The sequence below is a fragment of the Macaca fascicularis genome, chromosome 12 (assembly GCF_037993035.2).
Source record: "Macaca fascicularis isolate 582-1 chromosome 12, T2T-MFA8v1.1".
Classification (NCBI taxonomy): Eukaryota; Metazoa; Chordata; class Mammalia; order Primates; family Cercopithecidae; genus Macaca; species Macaca fascicularis.
This window is the reverse complement of record NC_088386.1, coordinates 136600749-136626264: the sequence shown is the minus strand read 5'-3', so window position 1 is coordinate 136626264 and position 25516 is coordinate 136600749. Positions and strand designations below refer to the sequence as shown.

General features: G+C 61.0%; 1 protein-coding gene across 1 annotated transcript; it reads right to left on the bottom strand.

Annotated features, from left to right (window-relative positions):
* Positions 1 to 4711: 4711 nt before the first annotated feature.
* LOC102126537 (putative aquaporin-12B) lies at positions 4712 to 19865 on the bottom strand. Its single transcript, XM_005574830.4, is given in 5 exon segments — positions 4712 to 4739; positions 4741 to 4909; positions 8482 to 8598; positions 10263 to 19064; positions 19668 to 19865. Coding segments are annotated over 4 exon segments (1137 nt in total). The 5' UTR covers positions 11086 to 19064; positions 19668 to 19865.
* Positions 19866 to 25516: the final 5651 nt, after the last annotated feature.

Genomic DNA, 25516 nt, shown 5'->3' with positions numbered 1-25516 from the left:
AGAAACCCAGGTGTCCAGGGCAGATGCCATGTCACTGCGGGCCAGGTCCTGAGCCCTCACCCCACTGGGGTGGCAGCCCCGGCTCCAGGCCAGCCCAGCACCCTGGTGTTCTCCCAGGCAGGCAGCTGCAAGCCCTGGACCCACCTGTTCTTCCTGAAGGTCCACAAGAGCATCAGCAGCACCATCGTGAGCATTCTGTTCCGCTTCAGGTGGAAGCACCGCCTCACCTTTGCTCTGCCTTCCCAGCAAGCCGCCCATTTCTTCTACCTGGTCTGCTTCTAGGCCAGCGTGGTGGAGGGCTTCTCCAGGGGCAGGAGCCCTCATTTCGATATCACGTGCCGGCACCTGAGGTTCCAGCCCACTGAGGTGAGTCCTGGGCCCTGAGACTGGGGTGTGGGAGGAGAAGGTGATGGCTCACACTCTAGATGGATGCCACCTGCACACAGGACCCCAGGAAAACTCACAGGTGTGGAAAAGCATTCCGTCTTCCAAGAATGAGAGCCCTGCGCTTCTCTCCTGGAGAACCTGGTGCCCTGAGCAGGGAGGGGAGGTGGCTGCAGGCAGAGCGCTGGGGTGGCCATTCCTGTCCTGGAGGTTCTGGGAAGTGGTCCGTGGGGGACCCCGAGTTCAGATAGAATGGTGGGGCTCACCTCCTCCGGGGCCTCTGGATGGACAGGCCAGAGCTCCAGAGGCCCAGGGCGATGGAACCTCTGCCTGGGTCGGGCTCAAGGCGACTCCTGCCCTTGCAGCCATTGGAGCGTCCCCAGAGCCAGCCGCCCTCGTGGGCACACAGGCCCTTCCCTGCCCACACGCGACACATCCTGACCTGCGACACTTTCTCCTTCACCATCCTGAGGGACCCAGCCCGGGACTTGGAGTCCGCCTTCTACAAGACGGCCTCGCCCTTTGTCCATGCCTGGAGCCTGCGACACTTCCTGGCCCACACCCGCGCCTTCTACGACACCCGGCGGCCCGACAGCCACTGTGGCCGCAACCTCATGGCCTCGGACCTGGGCTTCGACCACAACGCGCCGCCGCCTTGTGGGGGTGCAAGCGGTGGCCCCGCGCTTCCCCCTGGTGCCATCGCCCAGCACCCGGACGAGTCCCCGGGGCTGCTGCGCCGCGCTGTGCTGGGGTCTGGATGACCTGGTGGCCTTCCCCGCCCACAGGCGCGCGGCCTTCGCCCGGAGCCGCTGGAGCCGCGCGTGAAGCGCAGGGAGCGCGCCTAGAACGCGCCGGACCTGGCGCTCTGTGCGACCTTGAACCTCACTCTGTGGGCGCGGCTGGGCGCGCTGGGGGCCGCGGGGCTGCGGCCGGAGGTGGCGGCGCTGGGGCGCGGTGGGCGCGCACCTGCCTCCCGCATGGCGAGGCCGCGGGGCCGGGCGCGGAGTTTGACCCGCAGCTGGCGCCGCTGCAGCACGACCTGGCGCCCATCCTGGGCTACCAGCTGCGGCCAGACCTGGAACCGGCCACCCGCCGCCACGGCCGGGACCTGGCCACCCCCGAGCTGCAGTTCGCCAGGCGCCTGTACCTGACCAGTTCCCGGAGCGGGTGTGGGATCCCGGGCGCCCTGGGGGAGCAGAGCCCCCGGCCAGGCGGGGTCGCGCGGCAGGCCCAGGCCCAGGGGAAAATGCGGGCCGTGTTCAGAGGAGGACGGGGGTCCTTAGGGCCCTGGAACAGAAGGCCGCGCCCTCAGCCCCTGCTACGTGGGACCCCACAGGGCGGGAGAGAGTGGCCGGGAGCCACAGCTGAACCTGCGCTGTCCCGGCTCCCTTTTCTGCGCATCCTTCCGCAGGGCGGCGAAACCTGTTTTTAGCAACTTGCTTTTCATCTACTTGAAAGCCATGTAGGTCGTCCATGGCAGATGCACGATTCCAAGTCATTTTGGCAGGTTTTTTGTTTTTTTGTGTGTGTTTGTTCGTTTTTTGTTTTTTTTTGTTTGTTTGTTTGTTTTTTGTTTTCAGGAGTTTTGCTCTTGTTGCCCAGGCTAGAGTGCAGTGGTGTGATCTCAGCTCCCTGCAACCTATGCCTTCCGGTTTCCAGCAATTCTCCTGCCTCAGCCTCCCGAGTAGCAGGGACTACAGGCACCACCATGCCCAGCTAATTTTTTTTTTTTTTTTTTTTTTTTTTTTTTTAAGTAGAGATGGAGTTTCACCATGTTGGCCAGGATGGTCCCGATCTCTTGACCTCGTGACCTGCCCAGCTTGCCCTCCCAAAGTGCTGGGAGTATAGGTGTGAGCCACCGCACCCTGCATTTTGGCAATTTTTAATGTGGAGAAGGCTCTTTCTGCTAAGGGAACATTCCGGAGATGTTGGGAGTGTCTCATAGGCTGTGGCGAGCTGGGAAGCTGCTCTGCTGAGCCACCTGGAGTCGCAGATTTTAGCACATCTAGAGCAGATGAGCAGCTATTCCCACAAATGTTTGCGCTTCAGACAGATCACTTTTTTGATCATAAGTTTGAGTGTGGTTTTAGAGGCAAATCTATCCTGATTATGTTTGCCCTGACGTTTCCTGTACTTGTGGAGCTCATAGGAGAGACTGAAGGTGAATTCACGATTATACACAACTTACAACGTCTGTTTGTGAATTCTAACAGTGTATCTTCAACTATAAGAAAAATGAATTTCAAAACTTCTTCTGCATTATTACCTGGATACTCCAACATCTTATATGAAAATTGTGCTCATTTCTGTCAAATGCAGTGGCCCTTGCTTCAAGCCTTGTGGATTTTGTTGAGAATTTCGAGATTTTCAGAAATTCTAAGCTGGAGTAACTCTAACAGCCTCCTGGTTACTTCACGGAGAGGTGGCTGTGTCTGCTCCTCCCAGGCTCAGGTACTGACAGCTCCTGCCGAGCACCGGGACCTCCCTCCTGGAGGGATCTGTGCAGAGGCTGCAGGCACTCCTGGGGGAACAGACACACCTCCGGCACCCAGGGGCTGGGTGCTGCCACCCGAGGAGAAGCCCCTCTCCTTCCTGGGGCCCCACCCCCTGCTGCTGCTTCTGCGGCTGGCATGTGACACCCAGGCACGGCCAGGCCCTCAAGCAGAACGCCTGTGAGGGGAGCTGGTTGGCCCCACCCCCTCAGCTCCCCTGTGTGCTCAGCAGTCCTTTGCCTGGCAGCATCTGGCAGCCCCATCGGGGCCTCTGGAAGACACACAGGACTGGCTCTCAGGCGTGTGCCAGGGCTCCTGTCCCCACTCCACAGCAGGGAAGAGGAGCCCGGGGCTCCAGAAAGAGTCAGCTCTTTGCCTGGGTGGGAGGGGCTTTATGGCGGGGAGGAGGGTGCGTGTGTGAAGGGGCAGCCTCGGGGTGGGGGAGATTCTTCTTTCTCTCCCTCCACCAGACGCTCGTCCAGGAAAATGTGGCCTCACCGGCATCCCCAGGGAGAAGCCCACGCACCATGAGACGGGAATAATACAGGGTGGTTGGAGGGGAGTGGACATTCCAGGCAACCCCTTCTCATCTCTAGGAAGAGGAAACCCTGCAGGAGCCCGGGGCTGACAGGACCCCACACACCAGGGTGTGGCCGCGCTGGCTGAGACCGCCTGGACCCCACAGGGCTCTGGGTGTGCCCCGGTGTCTCCTGCGGCCTCACGATGCGCTCATTAGCGTACGCATCACACCCCCACCGCGCACGACGGCTCCAGAACACCCAGATCTGTGCAAAAATGGGCGGCCCTGCAGCTCGGAGACATCTCCACCTTTTCCAGGAATCCTGTGGATTCTCCTCCGGCCCCAGCGCCCCTGCGTGGGACGGACTCTAGAGGGCGCCACACTCCCTTTCTCCAGTGGGAGCTTCGGCCTTCGCAGGAACTCTCTGCCTTTCACTATTTGCCGACTCGCCCCTGATTCCTTCTCGCAGTGGTGTCGAGAGCCTGGACGCTGGCTGGGTAGAGGTCTCACTGGGGGTTGGGGTGTCCCCTAGCCCACCGAATCGGGGACATCTCCCTGCTTTCTCCTCTCCTCCTTCCCCCATAGCAGAGCAGCTGGGCCCACCAGAGGACGGGGTGCGGCCTGCGGCAGGACCACCACCACCTCACTCACTCCCTCTGGACGGGGCAGCAGGACCCGCAGCAGAGGGACTCTTGTCTCTTTTGGGTGGAAGTTCCCGGACCGGCCCTGTTCTTTGAGAAGGAAATGGCTGGAGGCTCCATATCTCCAGGTCCCAGTTCTGCCACAAGGTCCCAGTGAGTGACCCGGCTTTGGACGACGACCAGGCCATGGTCCTGAGGGTGGCGAACTCAGGGGCGGTGGGACTGGGTGCCCTGTGCCTGGTTCACAAGCCTGCATCCTCAGGCTCCCATCTTCAGCTTCCCGGCGGGTCTCAGGCTTCCCTGGCTGTGGGCTCCCTCCCAGGCACGTCCAGGGCTGCAGCACCATCTTTGCAGACTCGGGACCTGGCAAACTCCCTGGGGTCTTCCCTGTCATCCTGCCCTTTCCTCTCCTGCTTCTTCTGTAACAAGAGGCAGGAAGGAGCCCATGGGAGATGGGGAGACTCAGACCAGCCTCGGAGCCCGTGGGAGATGGGAAGACTCAGACCAGCCTCACCGTGTTTCCACACACCCCTGCCTGCCCGTCCAGAAACCTCTCTCGGGCCCAGGGGACACACAGGTCTTAGGAATGGTTTATTGACAAACGGCTTCTAGGGGAGTGGCTGGGTTCCCTCTTAGCACGGTCCTCACACGGGGCTCACACAGAGCAAGGCTGCTCAGCTGGAATGTGGCCCGTCAACACTGGCGCCCAGGCTCCCGGCCACTGGACCCCTTCGCAGGGGTCTGGGTGTCCCCCGAGGCCAGGGCCGGCTTCCCTCGGGGTGCTCGGTACTTGTTCTTCTGGCTGTAGAACAGGTTCCTCTGGAAAAGGCGGGGAAGCCGGCCCTGGTGCAGCAGCACAGCCAGGACCATCCCTGCAAGAGAAGGCAGATCTTAGGTGGGCCGCAGGGCTCCTGGGCCCAAACACAGACAGGACACCCACTTCCAGGCCTGTGTCAGGACAGGGGAGCCAGGCAGCCTGGCCAGGGGCCCCAAGAACCCTGAGGCCCAGCCCCTGCCTGGTCCTGGTCTTCCCTCCCTGGTCGTGCCCCTCCCTCTAGGTATGCCAGCCGTGGGGATGGGGGCAAGCCCGTGGGGTTCCTTGTACTTCTGAACCACCCTCTGGGATGAGTGACTGGAATTCCCCTGCCCCCACATTGTCCTGAGCCACCTGCAGAGCTTCTGTGGCCATTTTCTTCTGGGACATGATGTGGCGTCCCAGGGTGGCTGTTTGCAGGACTGTGGCCGGGCCTAGAGGTGGGATGTGAGTGGACAAGAAAGATGTGGGTGCCCCTTGGTGGGAGGCTGGGCCCACGTTCTTCCAGAACTCCAGGAGCAGAGACTCCTAAATCCCCACCTGCCTTCCAGGTCATTGGGAAGGGCTGGTGTCCTAGGCAGAAGGGGAGAGTGGATCCTCTTCAAGTTTGATCTCAGTCCTCTAAGGATTTAACCCGCAGCGTGTTGGCTCCACTAGGGCTGGCCTGAGCGGGACCTGCCTGTCACCACCTGCAGCTGCTGTGGCTCCGGACAGTGGCCCCTGTGCCTATAGCTTGCTGAGACTGGCCTTTCCCCTCACTCAGCCCTCCAAGGCCCACTCTGGTCCTATCTCTGCTCCCAGGAGGGCAGGCCCAAGGAGGCCGGATGACCTGCTCAGGGGCGCAGCCAGCAGGTGCGGGTGGCCGCTTACACCCAGGGAGCCAGCCCAATGTCCCCACCTGGCTACGGGGCTCCTGCAGCCTCAGAGCTCCCCAGGGCTCATGCTGACACTGCACATGTGGATAAAGGAGGTTAATGGAGGGACACAGCCTGTTTTTCGGGTTCCTGAAGCTGCTCTAAGATGACAGGAAAGGGGTGCTGTCAGAAGTGTCAAGCATCCAGATGGATGAGACGGGAAGAGACGCAGGAGCACGGCGTGGGACTGACAAGACACGGATGACATAGAGGGGCCGGATCCCCCCCCGCAGGGACGAAAGCCGGGAAACAACCCACTTCTTCCGCAGGTGCCCCGTGCTTTCAGAAGCTGGTGCCCGGGTCTCTGTGGGATGGGGTAGCCCTGGGACTCACCTAGGAGGAGGGACAGCAATTCCACATGGGAAGCTCCAGAGCCCCAAACCCCAAAATACAGACACAGCCAGTGCCTCCCTCCCTGGCCCTGGCAGGAGACAGGGTCCCCTCTAGAGGGGGCATGTGGACTCGAGCATCAGGCCCGCCCGAGCCTGGAGTCCCGCCTGAAACAGGGATCCCAGCCTCTTCCCACTTGGCTCCTAGAAGCCGCAGATGCCCTTTGGGCTTCTCCATAGACGTGGTTCTACAGTGAGAGGTTGTAGCGGGGTGAAGAGTATTTCCCCAGTGACATGTCCTTCCCAGAACACAGGATGTGCCCTTGTTAGAAATAGGGTCTGGGACATAACATTAGTTAAATTACAGTGATGTCATACTTGAGTAGAGTGAACCTTAAATTCAATGACTGGTGTCCGTATACGAAGAGAGAGACAATGACACAGAGGAGGTGGCCAGGGGAATCGGCAGACATGGGAGTGGTGCGTCTCTAAGCCCAGGGACAACGGGGGTGCCAGAGGCCCCCAGAGCAGGGAAGAGGCAGGAGGCTCCTCCCCAGCAGCCTCCAAGGAGAGCTGACCCTGTCAATGCCACGATCACAGGCTCCAGCCCCCAGAGCTGGCTGAGCATACAACCCTGTCACATGAAGCCTCTTCGTTTGCATCCTTTGCCTTGCAGCCCATGAAGCCACCACAGGCCATGGCGTGCAGCCTGAGAAACTCAGGAGGAAACTGATCTCCCACCCGGAACTCTGCCCAGGCCTCGCCGACACTCAAGTGCAGGTCAGAACCAGGATACTGTATTTCAGACAAAGGAGGTCTGAAGCGTACCTGCCAGGTCCCCGTTCTCAGGAAGCTACTGTGAGACAGGCACCAGCAAAAAGAAGGAATAAACCAAAGCAGGAGGCCATGAGGAAAGCAAGAAACAGAAATGCAACCAGGAGAGAGGTGAAGGGCAGCCCCAGACTGGAGATGGACACCTGTGGGTAACCCGGAGCTATGGATCCTTGGGGGAGATGGTGCCCACGCAGAGCACTGGTGTTGAATTAACCAAATCACCCAGAAGCCTGGGCAGGGGAGAGTCCAGGACCCTTCACCTCAGGAAGCAAGGCCTGTGTAGGAAGAGAGGCGTCCTGGGCCACCACAGCTCACCCGGGTCGTGTTTCCACGCCAGGGAACTAGCGAGGGCTCTGGAGCTCATCAGGAGGAGGAGGCCGACCCACCCTGGGTGAAGGATCCGCAGGGGAGTGCGGGGGCCGCAAGGGAGGAAAGCCGGCCCCCCACATTGCAGGAGACAGCCCAGGGTTGATGCCTGAACTGAAGAGTCTCAGAGAAGCCCTGCAGGCCAGTGTGTGGGGACAAAGAGGCCAACACTCAGCTGCTTCTTAGCAGAGGGCGGTGCTGCCTCGGGGACGAGGGGCAGGAGTGGGGTCCTGATGCACTTCATGCCCTTTCTAGGGCCGTGCACATGCCTGAGATAGTGTGACCACATCAGAACCACGGCGACAGATCACAATGATGTCAGTGTCACCATTGCAGGGCCAGGGTGCCTGAGAGATCCCCAGCTCCTGTCTTCCCCCCAGGGGAGGCTGAGGCATTGACCCTGAGACCTCCCCAGTGTAGAGCCAGCAGAAGCTGAAAAAAGCTTCCAGAATTCCACAGGAACCCAAGGGTCCTTCTGGTACCTCAGCGAGGTGGAGCCGAGTGTCTGAGAGCTGGTGCAGGAGAAGGTGTGGGCTCCACCTGGGCCTCTGACACCAGGAACCAGAATCCCCAGATCTAGGGCCAAGGGGGGCTGCATGACCTCCCCCTGCTGCTCCTCTGCTTGGGTCCAGGATGCAGGGAAGGAGGGGCAAGCACTGTGGGGGAGCTGAGGGGTCCCCTGTGTGCATCAGCGAGTCCCAGATCCGCCCCACCAGGAGGCAAAGGGACCGGCTGCTCCACCCCATGCTCACAGCCCTGTAAGTGCACGATGGCACCCTATATCATCTAAGTGGAGCTCCCTGTATCCTGAGGATTCAGGGACTCCAGAATGAGCCCCTCTCGGGGGAGCCTAGCTCCGGGTATGTGGAGATACCCCCTGGGATGGGAACCCCAGGTTCATGGAGCCCCACTGCAGACACCGTTCCCCATGTGCCCAGCGCCCCTTGCAAGGTTGGCCTCTCCCCAGCCTGCCCCCTTCTTACCTGGCTACAGCTTGCTCGGCACCAGGACGGTGTCCACAGTGAGACATGCCGTCACAGCCTCTTCCCCACACACCGTGCCCACTGCAGAGACCTCCCCAGGAGCACTGACCCAGCACCCTCACCTCCACTCTGTAGGACCCCATGTGCCAGGACACTCTCTGGGCCCCAGCAGCCCTAGGGACCCCACCTCGCCCCTGCCCTTACCTGTCAGAGGGCCCAGCCAGTACACCTGGGCATACTCCAGTAAGGTGTGTCCTGAGCAGCCAAAGGTCACAGAGGTGGCCAGGGCAGGGTTGAAGAAGGCGGACGTGAAAGGCCCAGCTGCGGGCAGAGCACAGTCAACCCTGGTCCTCAGCCCTGCCTGACGCCCCTCTCCAGGCCAGGACTTGACACCCACCACCGAACCCACACCGAGAACCCCGCTGTGTGCAGGCCTGGGGGTTGCTCTTGGCTCCTGGAGCCCCACCTGGCCCCCCGTACTGACGGACACATAACACAGCCAGGCTGCTTCAGTCAAGCTCTGGGTCCGGGTCAGCAGCTTGGGGGCCCCAGGGCCGTCGAACACCCTCCCGACGTCTCACCCGGACTCCTGTGACCCACCCATGCTACCCTCCAACACCCCACCTTGGAGGAAGTGGCCCTCGAGAAAGACAGGGACAGAGAGAGACAGAGACAGAGACTAAGAGAGACAGATAGTGAGAGAGAGACAAAAAGTGACAGAGACAGGGAGACAGAGAGAGAGAGGAGAGACGGAGAGAGATCTCAGAAACGGGCAGCAGCAGAGGAGAGGAGAGGACCCGGCTGTGTGATGTGAGATGCTGTTCTGCAGCCCCAGGCCAGGGTGACTACCCCAAATAACAGGATCCACCAACACCAGGGACCTGCCTCTGGGCAGGGAAGAGCAGGGAGTGGGCCCAGCAGAGGGCAAGGGCCACAGGGACATGGAACCTGCGTCCGCCCACGTGGAAACCAGGACCCTGAGGATGGGCAGCTCTGTGCCTGAAACCAGGCTCCTTCGGCTTCATGGAGGCAGGACCTTTGACAGGAGCTCTCCAGTGCCACCCAGGACAGAGGCCCGGGCAATCTGCCACAGACGTGTGTCCCTGCAGAGCTCCCTGCTCACCTGTTCCTCAGTTTCCCAATCTGTACAGGGCTCTGGTGGCACCTTCCTATGGCCTTTGTGGTCCAGGTTCCGTGGTGTCTGCCCAGTGCTGGGTCGGGGGTAGTGCCACGGACCCAAGTGCTGGTCCTGTCCTGATTAGGACCTCGGACCCTGGGAAGGAGACCTGGCGCCATGCTCCCTGCAGCCCTTCCTGTGGTGTCCCCAGTGCCTGGAGCACGAGGCGGCCGCCCCTGGCTCTCCCCGCAGCCCCAGCGCGTGGACACCTGTCCCGGGAGCTTGCCGAACAAAGGCTTTTGTGGTGGTGGAGCCCAGCGCTCGGAGGGGAAAGCAGACATGGGGGGCTGGATCAGACGGAGGGTCTGAGTGGAGGGAGCTCACAAGGGGGTGAGGGGACTATGAGAGGTGGGTCCCACGGTCAGCCTAGGTGCAGGCAGGGATCACAGGATGCAGGTGTCATTAGGAGGCCAGGGAGATCGAGTGGGGCAGGTGGGACAGGACCTGTCACTCTGGAAGGGGTGATAGAGGGTGCAGGGACTCCCACACCAGACCAGGGCTGGGCCAGGAAGCGCCTGCCTCGGCCGTCCCAAATACCCCAGATGCAGCACTTCTGGGAGGAACGGGAGCAGCTGGGACTGGGGAGAGGTGCAGTGGCCATGATGGCCCTGGCAGGGGACAGGCTCCTCCACAGCACCCCATGTCCAGCACAGGCCCTCGTCCACCCGCCAGGTCGCAGGAAGTCACCGCCCCTTCTCGTGGGTTTGTTGCCGCCCGGGCCAGCAGCCCGCTCTCCTGGGTGTGAACGGGCCTGAGTGTGCATGGAGGCCACACAGGCGGAGGGGTCTTGAGGGGAATTAGTGCTCACCTGTGTAGGCCGTGACGGTGACCAGCAGAGCCACGGCGGGCACCCTGTAGGCGGGAGGACTGTGCCGCAGGTGCAGGAGGATCAGATGGAAACAAAAGGCGCAGACGGCCTCCACAAGCGCCCCGTGGGGCACAGATGTGCGCAGGGCCGAGCTGCAGCTCTGGGCCATGAGGCTCTGTAGCAGGTGCAGGTCGCTGAGCTCCCAGGCCCAGCAGAGGTGCGTCAGGGTGCAGGCGGCCTGCATGCCCAGCCCCTGGGCCGCCAGCTTCAGCAGAGTGCCAGGCAGAGACGCCTCGGCCATGAGGAACTCCTGCAGGGACACGGTGGGGTTGGCCAAGACCCCGTCCAAGGTGGCCCCATGCGCCAGGAAGAGCAGGAAGAGCAGGGTGAGCAGCAGGTCAGGCCCGAAGCCTCCAGCCCAGGGCCCGAGCTCAACCAGCATCCTCATCTCCAGGCAGCAGGCCCCGAGCTGCACCGCGCCCACCACCTCCCGGGCGAAGCCTTCATAGGCGCCCACTGGGAGCAGGGCCTTGGAGGCCCGCCTGGCCCCCTCACAGAGGGCGAAGGTGGCAAAGAAGAAGGAGAGGGACACGTTAAGACCTGCCATCGGCCTGGGCCCCGCTGAGGAGCTGTGCCTGCAGGACACTGGAGGGGACAGGGCAGAAGCTGGCCAGTTCCCACAACCCAGAGGGCCCAGGAGTGTGGGAGAGGGCACCTGGGCCTCTGGGAACACCACACCTGCAGCCCCAGCTCCCGCCCCACCAGCTGCCACCCAGGTGCACTGCCAGGATGGCCACAGCGGCTCTGCCCCACAGCCTGGCATCCTCCCGGCACTCGACACACCCGGACGCACTGGCCACGCTCGGCCAGCCCTGGACTCGGGAGACTGGCCCAGCTCTTCTGAGCCTCCAGCTGAGCTCCACTACTCCTACCTGCGCTCTTGGCTCCAGGACCCCAATACCTGCTCCCTGCACCTGGCCCCTCTTGAGGCAGGGTCCCCCAGATCCCTGCACCTCCTCCAGGTCCCTGCCTGAACAAGGGCCCCCATTTCTGCCTCCCTGCATGAATGCAGTGAGGGCCCCATGCTTATTGCACCTGCACTGTGCCCCCACCGGGGTGAGACCCCCACTGAACCTGCACTGTGTCTCCACCTGGGAGGGCCCCTCATGGCCCCTGCTCCTGTTCCCTGACCCTGCCTAGGTGAAGCTCACTCCTGCCTGCACCTGTAGGTATCTTCCCTTGAGTGAGCACCCCCTGCTCCCTGCACCTGGCTGTGTCCCCACCGAGGCCAGGCCCCCTGCACGTGGGCTGTGTCTCTGCCTATGGAAAGGTCCCCTCATTCCTGGTTGCCTGCACCTCCACTGTGTCCCCACCTCAGCAGGGACCCCCAAGCTTCTTGACCTGCCGAGGGTCCGGTCTGGGTGAGACCCTCCTCCACCTGCTGTGTGTCCCCTCTGGTCAAGAGTCGGCAGCAGCCCCTGCCCCAGCCCCACATTCCCTGCCCTGTGCTGCCCTCACCTGCCCCTCAGGAGAACTCAAGACCACCCCTCACATCAACCTCCCTCCCACCTTCCTGCCCAGAAAGCGCTTCCCAGAGATGAAAACCGAAAGTGCCATCGCCATTTGCTTGAAATTCCTGCAGAGGGGACAGTTGCCCACAGCTGCATGGAGATGGTGCTGAGCCTGGGTGTCTGCAGGGGGAGAGAGCCGGGGCTGGGACCATCCAGAGCTCCGGACCCTGAGGGATGGGGCATGAACCCTGCAGGCCCCATGATGGGCAGTCTGTCACCCTGCAGCATGGCTCCTGTCCACTGGGTCTGCACCCAAGCACTGGGACACCAGCCACGGCCATACAGGGTATAGCACGTGGGACCTGCCCGGTGTCCCCCCCGCAGCCCTGTCCTTCTCCCCCAGGACCGACTCCAGCCCCGGAGGGCCTTCCCCCAACCTGGCCCACAGCTCCCCTTTCTCTGAGACTTAGATTTCCTTTTATTTTTGGAAACCCAGTTGGGTCCCACCTGGCGTCCCCCTGGCACAGCTGGGGAGACTGAGACCAGGAGGGAAGGGACCTGCCCGAGGGCACTGCCTGTTTTCAGGGAGAGCCCTGTCCCTGAGAGTTCGTGTCCCTTGAGCATGTTTCAGAGTTTTGTTCCTTTTCATTACTGACTTGAACCCATGTCATGAAGAGTCACAGTCTGGCCGTTTTTCTGATGATGAACATGTGGGTGGATTTCAGTTCTTACTACTATGAATAAAGCTGGTATTAGCATTTTGGTCTATTCCTTTTGTAGATACAGACTTTTATGTCTTTTGGGTAAATTCCTAAAATGCCCCGGGTGAACTCTGTCCACTGAATAAATCCCAGATCTATAAAATTGGAAAGAAGACTTTATTTCCTAGAAAGGGGTAGGCCCTTCAGGGTGGCCGGCAGAGCCCGGGCCGGGCACCTGGAAGGAGGGGGTTGGGGCAGGAGCTTCCTGCTGAACAGGTCGGCTAAGCACACGCGCTCCCTGGGTTGCTGGAGGAGCCGTGAACATTCAGGAAGGGGTCGTCACTCATGCATACTGAACAAACACGCATGTGACATGCATCCCAAGTTCCCTTGGGGATGGACACGTGACATCTAAATGTGTTCCTATGAGACCCGTGCCTGGAAAGGTGAAGCAGCAACACAAAGGCGCTCAGTGCACAGCCTCTGGAAACCGACCAGAACCAGTCCCTGCTGGGTGGTCCCTGGTCAGAATTACAGAAATCAGCCTCTTGGCCAATCAAACTCAGGGCTTGTGGCACAGAGGAGTGGGGCTGTGTGTCAGCGTCTGCAGTGGGTGAGCTGCACCTGAGTGAGTATGGCTCTCCTGGAGGCCAGCGCTGGTTTAGCTGCAAGAGCAAAAGAGAACCCTCCTGGCCAGCAGCCCCTGGTTTCTGCTTTTAAGTGTCCGTCCGGTGCGTGACTCCACCCCTGCCAGGCAGGGCTTCAGGTCTTGTTGACTGTTTGCTATCTTATCGCCACGAGGAACTTGTTTTGTCCGTCTCCTCTCCGCCTTCACCTTCATGCGGGTGAGTGTGGTGTCCCAACCACAGACGGAGGGGCTGTGACGCGGCGGGTCCCACCTCCCGCTCTGTCATGGCGGAATTTTTGGCATGTTTTTCAGATTTCTCTGGAATCCCCTTGGCCGAGAGGGGTCTGTTCAGCTTGTTGGTGCGGGGGCTCGGGATTTCATTTCTGCTTCTCTTATGGTAGGCGAGTGAAAACGTTTTAAGGGACTGTCCAAACCTTTCCCGAAGTGGTTGCGGTGTTTTAACTCTCGCCATTCATGTGTGACAGTTTTGGTGTCTTTAAAAGTCGGTGGTGTCGAGATTTAAAAACTGTCTCTCTTCCGCTGATTGTAAGGTTCTGACTCTTCCTGGCTTAAAGTTGCATTTCCCTCATGACAAAAACTTGTTAAACAATTAGTCCCGCACGGTCTGTCCATTCCAGTCTCCTCTGTTCATTTTTAAAGTGGGGTTGTGTGTCTTTTTATTGATTTGTGATAATTCTTTCTATATTCTGGATTCGAGATTTTTGTGTGAGATTTGTTTGGCAGTATCTCCGCAGACTTCCTGGTCATTTTCTGCGTAGTGTCTTTTGATAACTAGAGTATTTTCCTTCGAATAAAGCCAAATTGATTATTTTTAAATGCACTCGTCACTGCTTTCTCCTCCCTGCCCAGGAAATGTCTGTGCACTCTCAGGTCACAGCAATGTTCCCTGATGTTTTCTGCCAGACATTTCATGATTTCCCTGTGAAGTGAGGTCAATGACACCTATTCAGATAGTCGGTGCTTCTTGCACAACATAAGGGTGCGGTTTGTGTGTTTCCACGTGGATGTCCAGTTGCTCTGGACGCCACACCCAGCCCTGGCTCCACCTTGTGGGTACAAGGCTCTGCCTCTCCTTAGTGATGGGCAGTCAGAGTGGAAACCCCCACTCCCGCTTTGGGAAAGTCCCCAGATGTCTCTCCTGGACAGTGTTTCCCTCTGAGAAATGCAGCATACCCCGTGGAGGCGAGGCTGGCTGTGACGCTGCCCCTGCTGCCCAGACCTCGGGCCGGGACAGGGCGGGCCGCACAGGCCTGGAGTGTGGCCGCTGGAGCCAGCTGGATGGAGGCCCGACTGTGGGAGGCAACTGGCCATCCCTGGCACTGGGAGGGCAACAGACAGGGGTGAAGGGGTTTTGGGGTGCACAGGCCATGCTTTGGGGACCACAGCCTGGTTTCCAGCCCCTAGGATGCTGCCCCCACTCCCTGAGCTGCCCTCCTGGCCCTGGGCATGGGACCAGGACTGGAGGCAGAAAGCAAGGGGTGGGCTCTGTGTGGGGCAGTGCAGGCCACTCTCAGCCATCACCACCTGCCCAGAACCCCCTCAGCCTGGGCCGAGAGCCCACCTGGCCTATACCACAGCCTGGAGGCCCCACACAGAGCCACCGAGCACAGAGCCCCCCAGCCCACAGCTCCGGGAGGGAGTAGCCAGAGCCACCCCCATCTCCCAGAATCCCTGCCCGGAGCCCCCACAGCCCCCTCCCATGGGCTCTGCTTAAGGACTGACCTTCCTGGACCTCTGGTATCTGCCTGAGCAGAAGGTCAGAAAGCCCACGTCCTGAAGGGTATTAGAGTCCAGTGCCGGCCGGCCTGAGGCCCAGTTACCATCCAACAGGGTGCTGTTGGGGCTCCCTCTGTGGTTCTGAGTCAGGGCCCAGCCTCCCCCCATGACCAGGTCCTGTGCACGCCCCCAGAGCTTGCCCTGCAGAGGACCCTGGCCAGCCCTGAGCCAGCCTCTGAGGGCCTCATGGGAGCCACTCCTGTCATCTGACCCGTGACCTGTCTAGGACACCTGCCCTCGGCCATGCAGGGCCTCACTCCTGCTCCTGAGCCAGTTCCGCCCGCCTCCCCGCATCCCCTCCAAGAAGCTGGGAGGGGCCCCTGGGAGGGGCTGCATCACTGCAGGGAGCAGGCAGCGGATGCCCGGACTCCACCCAAGGCCAGGAACCCCAAGTCAGAGGAGGTCTTCCTGGAAATGGGCAGCCCCTGAGAAATGAAACTGAAGCCGCAGTCACGTGGAGGTGGTGGTGTGTCAGGGTGGGGTGCAGGAAGCTGTGGGAAGGAAGTAGATCCGTATCTTATTTCTACGGCAGGACATAGTTCAAGCCACAGGGAGGGGAGGGGACCGTTGGAGGAACAGTGGAAGTAGGGGAGGGTCCACCCTGCACTTCCTCTCCCCGGAAACAGGTGCGAGGGGTGCCTGAGGCCTCTGCCCAGGCCACCTCCTCAGTGCCTGGCGGTCAGAGGGTCCACCCCAGTGTGCATGGGAACAGGCCTCCCTTCCACATGAAGGTCACCTGGGGCCACCTCGTGGGCCTTCCCTGTCCTTCCCGATCACTGGGGATGGGGGAAACTGGCCTTGGAAGGCCTGGGGACCCCTCTTGGTCAGCCTTGCCTCTGGCTCAGAGCTTTGGGCCAGGGCCCAACCTGATCCAGGACTGGCTGAGTGTCCCCCACACGGCCACTCTGCTCCCACACCTGGAGGTGGGACTTAGTCAACATGCCCTCCCAGAAGCAGCCAGATGGGGAGGGGGCTACAGGCTCCTCTGGTGTCACCCTGTGCCCGCAGCCTAGGAAGGAGGCCCCCACCTTGGGGCCAGGGGATGTCCTGGCATAGATGGAGCTGTTTGGTGTCACCTGGACCAGAGGCCTGTGGGACCCGGAGCCTTGGTGCCATGCCTGGGAGACCCAGGCCTGGAGATGGCTCTGCAGACTTTACTGTCACAGGGCATGACGGCCCCATACTCGCAGGGCCTCCCAGGAAACACCGAACTGGAAGGTTGTGGGTCCATTTGGAGGTGGCTGTGAGGGGCTGCTGGTGAGCAGGCTTGGGGGTCTGCTCATGGCCTGGGAGGTCAGGCTACCTTCAAGTCCCCCCAGGTGCCCCTCACGGTGCTGGAATGGGGTCTTCCTCCATCCCTGCCAGCCATGGCCTGCTGAGCCACCTGCTGAAAGCCGCAGTGACACAGCCTGGGCTGGAGAAGACAGCGGCTCCACAGACCCGCGGCAGCCACAGGCCCCTGTGGAAAGGAGGGCTGCGGCTGTCAGGAGCGCTTCTGCCTGATTTTGTAGGGTTGTGTGTGTGTAGGTTTTGTGTGGACATGTCCAAAGCAAACATGTTAACTCGCTTCCCTCTGCTGTCCCATCACCACGTAGCATGAGAGGCATTGACTTATGTCACACTATTAAAGCTTCATGAATTTTACAACAGAATGTTTATGTTATGGGATATCAGGGAATAAATAAACACCTTCAAGGACTTCATCTCCCCTGTTGGGGATGGGACGAGCATGTTTTCCACTGTACCCAGGACACTTGTATCAGGTTTGGTGGAAACGTGGCCTCAGCATGGTGTTTTTAGCCACACACTATGGTGTTTTTAGAAATTAAGTATGGCTTAAGGAGACGGGTACGGGTGCCAAGCTGACAAGGGGTGGACTCGCGATGCTTAACTTTTTGTGTCAAGTTGACTGGGCTCAGGGATGCCCAGAGAGCTGGCAAATCATGGCTTCTGGTGCGTCTGTAAGGGTGTTTCAGGAAGAGGTGAGGATTCGTCAGTCGGCTGAGGAAGGCAGATCTGCCCTCAGCTATGAGGGTGGGTAGCACCCAGCCCAGTGCAGACCCAGGCACAGGGGGCTCCTCTGTCTTCTTGGGCTGGGGCGTCCGTCTCCTCCTGCCCACAGACCAGGCATTTTTGGTTCCCAGGCCCTTGCGCTCTGGGAGTGACACCAGCGCTTCCTCGATTCTCAGGCCTTTGGGCTCGGACGGAATGATGCCACCGGCTGTTCCAGTTCACCGGCTTAGGGACAGCAGTTTGTGGGATTTCTCAGCCTCCATGATCAAGGAGCCGATTCCCATAAAAATCTCCTACATGTATCTCCCTGGACTCTTTCTCTGGAGAGCCCTGACTCCTATACTGGGGCCTAGAGGTTTGGTTGTAGCAGGCTCTGGGCCCTGATCCAGCACCCAGCGGTACCCCCAGCTCACGGGCCCTAGGTGGGGAGGGACAGTCGGCCTGAGGGAGGTGCCTCCTGGGCCCCACCGTGGGCTCCTGTGCAGACAGGCAGGGTGGGGAGCAAGGACAAGGCTGTCCCCTCCTCTGGCCTCCGCCTACAGGTGTGACTTCTTTCCAGCCTTTTCTGCGGGTGGGGGGCACACAGGGGCAGGCCAGCCCCAGGCGCCCTCAGGACTGCACCCTAGGCCCGCCCTGGGGGAGTGGGGATGGGGTTGGGGCCTCACCTTGCTCAGAACCCAATCCTGGGGCAGCTGCGCTCCTGGCTTTTCGCCTGCAGGACAGAGGGGCCTGGAGTGGCCTGGCCCTGCCGTGGGCAGCATGGTGTGGGCATGCAGGTGAGGCCTGCCTGAGGTGCCCAATCCCCTTTCTGCCAGCTGGGACCTCCTAGTTCAGTGATGTGTCTTCCTGTCTGGCATGTGAAGGGCTCTGCAGCTGTGGGGGCTGGACTGTGAGGACACAGGGAGCCTGGGAAAAGGGTTGGTGAAGGGTCCCTGTGGCCACAAGCCATGTGAAGAGGGGCAGGGCCAGGCTCCTATTTAAGCTATTGTGGGCCCAGGGGTCTCCTTGTCCAGGATGGAAAGCCTTGGAGCATGAGGCACAGGCCCCTCCCCTTCAGCCAGCCAAAGCCTCGAGGGCCGGTCACAGCCGGGACAAGCTCAGTCCCCTCCAAAGGTGCTGCCCGACACCGGGCCTCGAACGCCGCATCCCTCCCCAGTTCTACCCTGGGATCCTCACACACCCACACAGGCAAGGGGAGAAGCCAGGGCACCCCTAGGCTTGGCAGAGCAGGGGATCCCCACTATGTTGTCTTTGTTCGGTCCCTCCTGGGGGAACCAGGGGCCTGTGGGTGAAGGACATTAACCCTGGAAGGGCCTGGGGACATCTCTGGACCAGCCTCACCCTGGCTTTGATCTTTGTTCCAGGGCCCAGACAGACCACTCTGTTCCCACACCTGGCTCGAGGTGGGACGGAGACCTTCCCAGCCTTCCCAGAGCTAACCCAGAGGAGTGCCTACCCCAGAGGGTAGGCAGAGGGTTCAGGGGCCGCTTCCAATGGGGTGAGGCTGAGGAAAGGGTGCTGTGAGCTGAGCAAGGACTCCGATCCATTTCTGCTCATCTGCCCCCAGAGCCGCAGGGAATGCCGGACCCACCTGAGCTGGGGGCATATGGGGCTCAGCACTGCACTGTGGCGCCCAATGGGAAGCCCCTGCTCTCTTCCGCCTCTCCCTGACCTTGAGGATTGGAACCTTGGGGAGCCTTGGGTGAGGTCCCCTCCCAGGAAATACTGAGCTGAGACACTGCGGGCCCATTTTGAGGTGGCTGTGAGGGGGTGCAGGTGAGTGTACTTGGGGTTCCTTCAAGGCCAGTCCCAGCAGGTCACCTGCGGAAGGCCCTGGGCAGGTGCCCCTCCCTGTCCTGGAACACCATTCTTCCCCATCGCCCCGGAGGACCAGGCCCAGGCAAGGCTGGGGATCACGACTGTTTATTGCCCCATCCCTGTCAGTACCCAGCTGAGCCAACCTAGGACCAATGGGGCTCCACAACCAGGTGTCCCCCCGACACGGGGCCTGTGCATCCCTGGTGGCCTGGGCCCCCACCAGGAAGCTGCACCACAATGATGACGGTGGACTTGTTCCTGATCTGATAGTCCTGGAGCTTTTTCTCCGGGTCCAGGCGGTAGTTGGCAAACATCAAAAGGAAATCCATGGTGTCTGGGGCAGAGAGCAGGCGCGTCAGCCTGGGCCTGGCCTCCGAATCCCCGCAGGGCCCTGGCTGGGGGAGGGATCCCAGCATATTCCCCAAGAGAGGTGAGGGGACAGTGTTTTTGGGGTCTGCACTCTCAGTTCCTTTCTTGGGGCATTTCTCCTGCTGGGGTGAGCTCTGTACCCTGTCAGTTTGCTGGGCTTATACCCACATCCTGTCTGAATTTAGGGGGCAAAGGGAGCACAGAGGAGGGGCTCAGAGAAGGCAGAAATCAGGGGCAGGCCCTCCCCAGGATGGAGGAGCCCTGAGTGCAAGCGTGGGGCTTCTCCTTGTCCAGCAAGGACGCCAAGGAGGTTGGCCGCTGCTGAACCCCCAAACCTCCACATCCAGAGACGGAAATGGAGACTCCGCCAGGAGTTACGGAGTGCCACCCTGCCGGGCACAGACCCCAGAGTGAGGAACCAGGACCCGCAGCAAAGCCCCCAGGCCTCATGTCCACCCCAAGCCCTGGATGGGGACCCAGCCATCCCCTCCCCATTCGTAGCCCTAGGGGAGACCCAGAGTCCTGCCCAGGACTCCTCACCTGCAGTCGAGCCCACCCCCCTGCTCACCTGCCTTCAGCACAGCCTTGGACACTAACTTCATCAGCCACTTCACAGTCATGGTATTGAATTCCTCCTCAGAACTGGCCACATCCAGCACCGTGTTCTTGCCCATGACACCGTGTACCACCAGCTGGTACATCATCTTCCTCCCGGAGCTGACAACGGGCAGACAGGACGGCCTGCAGCTGCAGCTGCTGCTGCTCTGGGGGCCCCTCCTGCCCCTCCCCTCCTTCCTCCCGAGGCGCCTCCTCTCTTTCCTCCTCAGGGCCCTCCCCTCCTCCCTCCCCTCCTCCCTCCCCTCCCATCCTCCTTCCCCTCCCCTCGTCCTTCCCCGCCCCTCGTCCTTCCCTGCCCCTCCTCCTTCCCCGCCCCTCCTCCTCTTTTCCTTCCTCCCTAAGCCCTCCTCCCTCCCTGATCCCCTGCCCTTGGGGATTTCTACTTTTCCTGCCTTCCCCAGGCAGCTTTGGCTCCCTAAGAGTTTGGCTGAGAAGGGGCTGCGCCTGCTCAAGCTGCTAGGGCTCTCGGAGGGCGCGTGTGTCCCTGTGCACCTTTGTGTGTGTGACACATATTGGAGGGCGTGTGTGTCCCTGTGCACCTTGGCGTGTGTGACACACGTCAGAGGGTCTGTGTGTCCCTGTGCACCTTTGTGTGTCCCTGTGCACCTTTGTGTGTGTGACACACGTGTTGGAGGGTGTGCATGTCCCTGTGCACCTTTGCATGTGTGACACGTGAGTGTGCATGTCCCCGTGTGGTGAGAATCTGCAGATTCTGTGTGTGTGCATTCCTGTGTGTCCTCGTGTCTTGTGTCCCTCTGTGCATGTGTGGTGTGAGCGCGTGTCCCTGTGTCTCCATCTGCATGTGTCCCTCTGCGTGTGTGTGGTGCGAGCATGTGTGTCCCTGTGTCCCCGTTTATCCATGTGTTCCTCCACGTGTGTGGCATGAGTGCATGTCCGTGTCTCTGTCTATCTGCCTGTGTCCCTCCGCATGTGTGTGGTGTGAGCGTGCGGGTCCCCGTGTCTCCATCTGTGTGTGTCCCTCCGCATGTGTCTGGTGTGAGCGTGCGTGTCCCCGTGTCTCCATCTGTGTGTGTCCCTCCGCATGTGTGTGGTGTGAGTGTGCGGGTCCCCATGTCTCCGTCTCTCTGTGTGTGTCCCTCCACGTCTCTGTCCTTGTGTCTCCATCTCTCTGCATGTGTCCCTCCAGGTGTGTGTGGCATGAGCATGCGTGTCCCCATGTCTCTGTCCATATGTGTCCCTCCATGTGTGTGTGGTGTGAGTGTGTGTGTCCCCGTGTCTCCATCTGTGTGTATCCCTCGTGTGTGTGGCATGAGCATGGGTGTGGCATGTGCATGTGTGTCCCCATGTCTCCATCTGTGTGTGTTCCTCCACGTGTGTGTAGCGTGAGCGTGCGTGTCCCTGTGTCTCCGTCTGTGTGTCCCTCCGTGTGTGTGGAGCGTGCGTGTCCCCATGTCTCCATCTGTGTGTGTCCCTCCGTGTGTGTGTGGTGTGAGCGTGCGGGTCCCCGTGTCTCTGTGTGTGTCCCTCCGTGTGTGTGGTGTGAGCGTGCGGGTCCCCGTGTCTCTGTGTGTGTCCCTCCGTGTGTGTGGTGTGAGCGTGCGGGTCCTGTGTCTCTGTGTGTGTCCCTCCGTGTGTGTGTGGTGTGAGCGTGCGGGTCCCCGTGTCTCTGTGTGTGTCCCTCCGTGTGTGTGTGGTGTGAGCGTGCGGGTCCCCGTGTCTCTGTGTGTGTCCCTCCATGTGTGTGGTGTGAGCGTGCGGGTCCCCGTGTCTCTGTGTGTGTCCCTCCGTGTGTGTGTGGTGTGAGCGTGCGGGTCCCCGTGTCTCTGCGTGTGTCCCTCCGTGTGTGTGGTGTGAGCGTGCGGGTCCCCGTGTCTCTGTGTGTGTCCCTCCGTGTGTGTGTGGTGTGAGCGTGCGGGTCCCCGTGTCTCTGTGTGTGTCCCTCCGTGTGTGTGTGGTGTGAGCGTGCGGGTCCCCGTGTCTCTGTGTGTGTCCCTCCGTGTGTGTGGTGTGAGCGTGCGGGTCCCCGTGTCTCCGTGTGTGTCCCTCCGTGTGTGTGTGGTGTGAGCGTGCGGGTCCCCGTGTCTCTCTGTGTGTCCCTCCGTGTGTGTGTGGTGTGAGCGTGCGGGTCCCTGTGTCTCTGTGTGTGTCCCTCCGTGTGTGTGGTGTGAGCGTGCGGGTCCCCGTGTCTCTGTGTGTGTCCCTCCGTGTGTGTGTGGTGTGAGCGTGCGGGTCCCCGTGTCTCTGTGTGTGTCCCTCCGTGTGTGTGTGGTGTGAGCGTGCGGGTCCCCGTGTCTCTGTGTGTGTCCCTCCGTGTGTGTAGTGTGAGCGTGCGGGTCCCCGTGTCTCCATCTGTGTGTGTCCCTCCGTGTGTGTGTGGTGTGAGCGTGTGGGTCCCCGTGTCTCTGTGTGATCCCTCTGCATGTGTGTGTGGTGTGAGCGTGCGGGTCCCCGTGTCTCTGTGTGTGTCCCTCCGTTTGTGCGTGGTGTGAGCGTGCGGGTCCCCGTGTCTCTGTGTGTGTCCCTCTGTGTGTGTGGTGTGAGCGTGCGGGTCCCCATGTCTCTGTGTGTGTCCCTCCGTGTGTGTGGTGTGAGCGTGCGGGTCCCCGTGTCTCTGTGTGTGTCCCTCCGTGTGTGTGTGGTGTGAGCGTGCGGGTCCCCGTGTCTCCATCTGTGTGTGTCCCTCCATGTGTGTGTGGTGTGAGCGTGCGGGTCCCCGTGTCTCTGTGTGTGTCCCTCCGTGTGTGTGTGGTGTGAGCGTGCGGGTCCCCGTGTCTCTGTGTGTGTCCCTCCGTGTGTGTGTGGTGTGAGCGTGCGGGTCCCCGTGTCTCTGTGTGTGTCCCTCCGTGTGTGTGTGGTGTGAGCGTGCGGGTCCCCGTGTCTCTGTGTGTGTCCCTCCGTGTGTGTGTGGGGTGAGCGTGTGGGTCCCCGTGTCTCTGTGTGTGTCCCTCCGTGTGTGTGTGGTGTGAGCGTGCGGGTCCCCGTGTCTCTGTGTGTGTCCCTCCGTGTGTGTGGTGTGAGCGTGCGGGTCCCCGTGTCTCTGTGTGTGTCCCTCCGTGTGTGTGTGGTGTGAGCGTGCGGGTCCCCGTGTCTCTGTGTGTGTCCCTCCGTGTGTGTGGTGTGAGCGTGCGGGTCCCCGTGTCTCTGTGTGTGTCCCTCCGTGTGTGTGTGGTGTGAGCGTGCGGGTCCCCGTGTCTCTGTGTGTGTCCCTCCGTGTGTGTGTGGTGTGAGCGTGCGGGTCCCCGTGTCTCTGTGTGTGTCCCTCCGTGTGTGTGGTGTGAGCGTGCGGGTCCCCGTGTCTCCATCTGTGTGTGTCCCTCCGTGTGTGTGTGGTGTGAGCGTGTGGGTCCCCGTGTCTCTGTGTGATCCCTCTGCATGTGTGTGTGGTGTGAGCGTGCGGGTCCCCGTGTCTCTGTGTGTGTCCCTCCGTTTGTGCGTGGTGTGAGCGTGCGGGTCCCCGTGTCTCTGTGTGTGTCCCTCCGTGTGTGTGGTGTGAGCGTGCGGGTCCCCGTGTCTCTGTGTGTGTCCCTCCGTGTGTGTGGTGTGAGCGTGCGGGTCCCCGTGTCTCTGTGTGTGTCCCTCCGTGTGTGTGTGGTGTGAGCGTGCGGGTCCCCGTGTCTCCATCTGTGTGTGTCCCTCCATGTGTGTGTGGTGTGAGCGTGCGGGTCCCCGTGTCTCTGTGTGTGTCCCTCCGTGTGTGTGTGGTGTGAGCGTGCGGGTCCCCGTGTCTCTGTGTGTGTCCCTCCGTGTGTGTGTGGTGTGAGCGTGCGGGTCCCCGTGTCTCTGTGTGTGTCCCTCCGTGTGTGTGTGGTGTGAGCGTGCGGGTCCCCGTGTCTCTGTGTGTGTCCCTCCGTGTGTGTGTGGGGTGAGCGTGTGGGTCCCCATGTCTCTGTGTGTGTCCCTCCGTGTGTGTGTGGTGTGAGCGTGCGGGTCCCCGTGTCTCTGTGTGTGTCCCTCCGTGTGTGTGGTGTGAGCGTGCGGGTCCCCGTGTCTCTGTGTGTGTCCCTCCGTGTGTGTGTGGTGTGAGCGTGCGGGTCCCCGTGTCTCTGTGTGTGTCCCTCCGTGTGTGTGGTGTGAGCGTGTGGGTCCCCGTGTCTCTGTGTGTGTCCCTCCGTGTGTGTGTGGTGTGAGCGTGCGGGTCCCCGTGTCTCTGTGTGTGTCCCTCCGTGTGTGTGGTGTGAGTGTGCGGGTCCCCATGTCTCTGTGTGTGTCCCTCCGTGTGTGTGTGGTGTGAGTGTGCGGGTCCCCGTGTCTCTGTGTGTGTCCCTCCTTGTGTGTGGTGTGAGCGTGTGGGTCCCCGTGTCTCTGTGTGTGTCCCTCCGTGTGTGTGTGGTGTGAGCGTGCGGGTCCCCGTGTCTCTGTGTGTGTCCCTCCGTGTGTGTGGTGTGAGCGTGCGGGTCCCCGTGTCTCTGTGTGTGTCCCTCCGTGTGTGTGGTGTGAGCGTGCGGGTCCCCGTGTCTCTGTGTGTGTCCCTCCGTGTGTGTGTGGTGTGAGCGTGCGGGTCCCCGTGTCTCTGTGTGTGTCCCTCCGTGTGTGTGGTGTGATCGTGCGGGTCCCCGTGTCTCTGTGTGTGTCCCTCCGTGTGTGTGTGGTGTGAGCGTGCGGGTCCCCGTGTCCCTGTGTGTGTCCCTCCGTGTGTGTGTCGTGTGAACGTGCGGGTCCCAGTGTCTCCATCTGTGTGTGTCCCTCCGTGTGTGTGGTGTGAGCGTGCGGGTCCCCGTGTCTCCATCTGTGTGTGTCCCTCCGTGTGTGTGTGGTGTGAGCGTGTGGGTCCCTGTGTGTTGAGGTCTGAACCCATCTGGATGTGAGCTCTCCTGTCCTAGCTGCCCCCAGTGCAGGTGACCAAGGAGGATGGTGCCGTCTACCTCCTCCACCCTCAGGAGCAGGTCATGTGAGGAAGGTTGGGGGGCTGGGGACCCCTTCCTTCCTTCCTCCTTCTCTGCAGATTCCCAGCTGTGCTGCAGAAAGCCTGTCTGGGCAGGATCCTCACCGCGGACAAAGCCCCTCCTCCCATTGCGGACTCCTCAGCCCTGCACCGCCTCTTGGTCCATCTTGGATTCTGGTTAAGCCATGGTGGACAGCTCTGTGTGGGCTTAGACACCGCACGGGAGCCTGCTCGTCCACTGACAATAGTTCCTAGGGAGAGGGTGTCGCAGCCCTGGGTCCTCAGCCCTGGAAGCTGAGCCTGCAGGACCTGCTCCGTGTTCTGGGCTCCCGTGTCTGCAGATGCTCCCAGAAGCTGACCCTCCTAAAGCTCCTTCTCAAAGCCTTTGCCCCTCCCTGGTGGCACCTCCATCTTCACTCCTCACCTTCAGCCAATGGCAGACAAAGTCAGGCCACAGAACACAGATCTGTGATGTGCAGATCTTAACACTGGTCCAAAATCTGCTTTTTCAGAAACTTTCTGGGTATAAAGTCCAGAGCTGGACTGGGGCTGTGCAGCTGGATCCTTTGCTGCAGGATGCACCATGGAATCTTTTCACCAGACACCTGTGGGGTGGGCACTCACCAGAAACAAAACCACCCCTCGTGCTTGCTGGGCCCTGAGGCCAGGGGTCTGCGTCGGCGGCCAGCAGCCTCTTCTGTAAAGGGCTGGTCGGTGAACATCCTCAGCCTCCTCGGTGAGGTGCCCACGCTGTCGGCGGAGGGTGGAGGCAGCCGCAGACACTGGAGGATGACGCGGACGAAGGCCAGGCTGAGTTCCCGTGACTCCGTTTATGGAAATAGGCAGTGCCCATCTGGCTGTGGTTTGAGACCCCAGCTCTGTGCGTCCCAACCCAGGAAGGGCTGCCTTGGACACTCTTCCCGGCTCCCCTGCATGGGCTGTAGTGTTTATGGAAG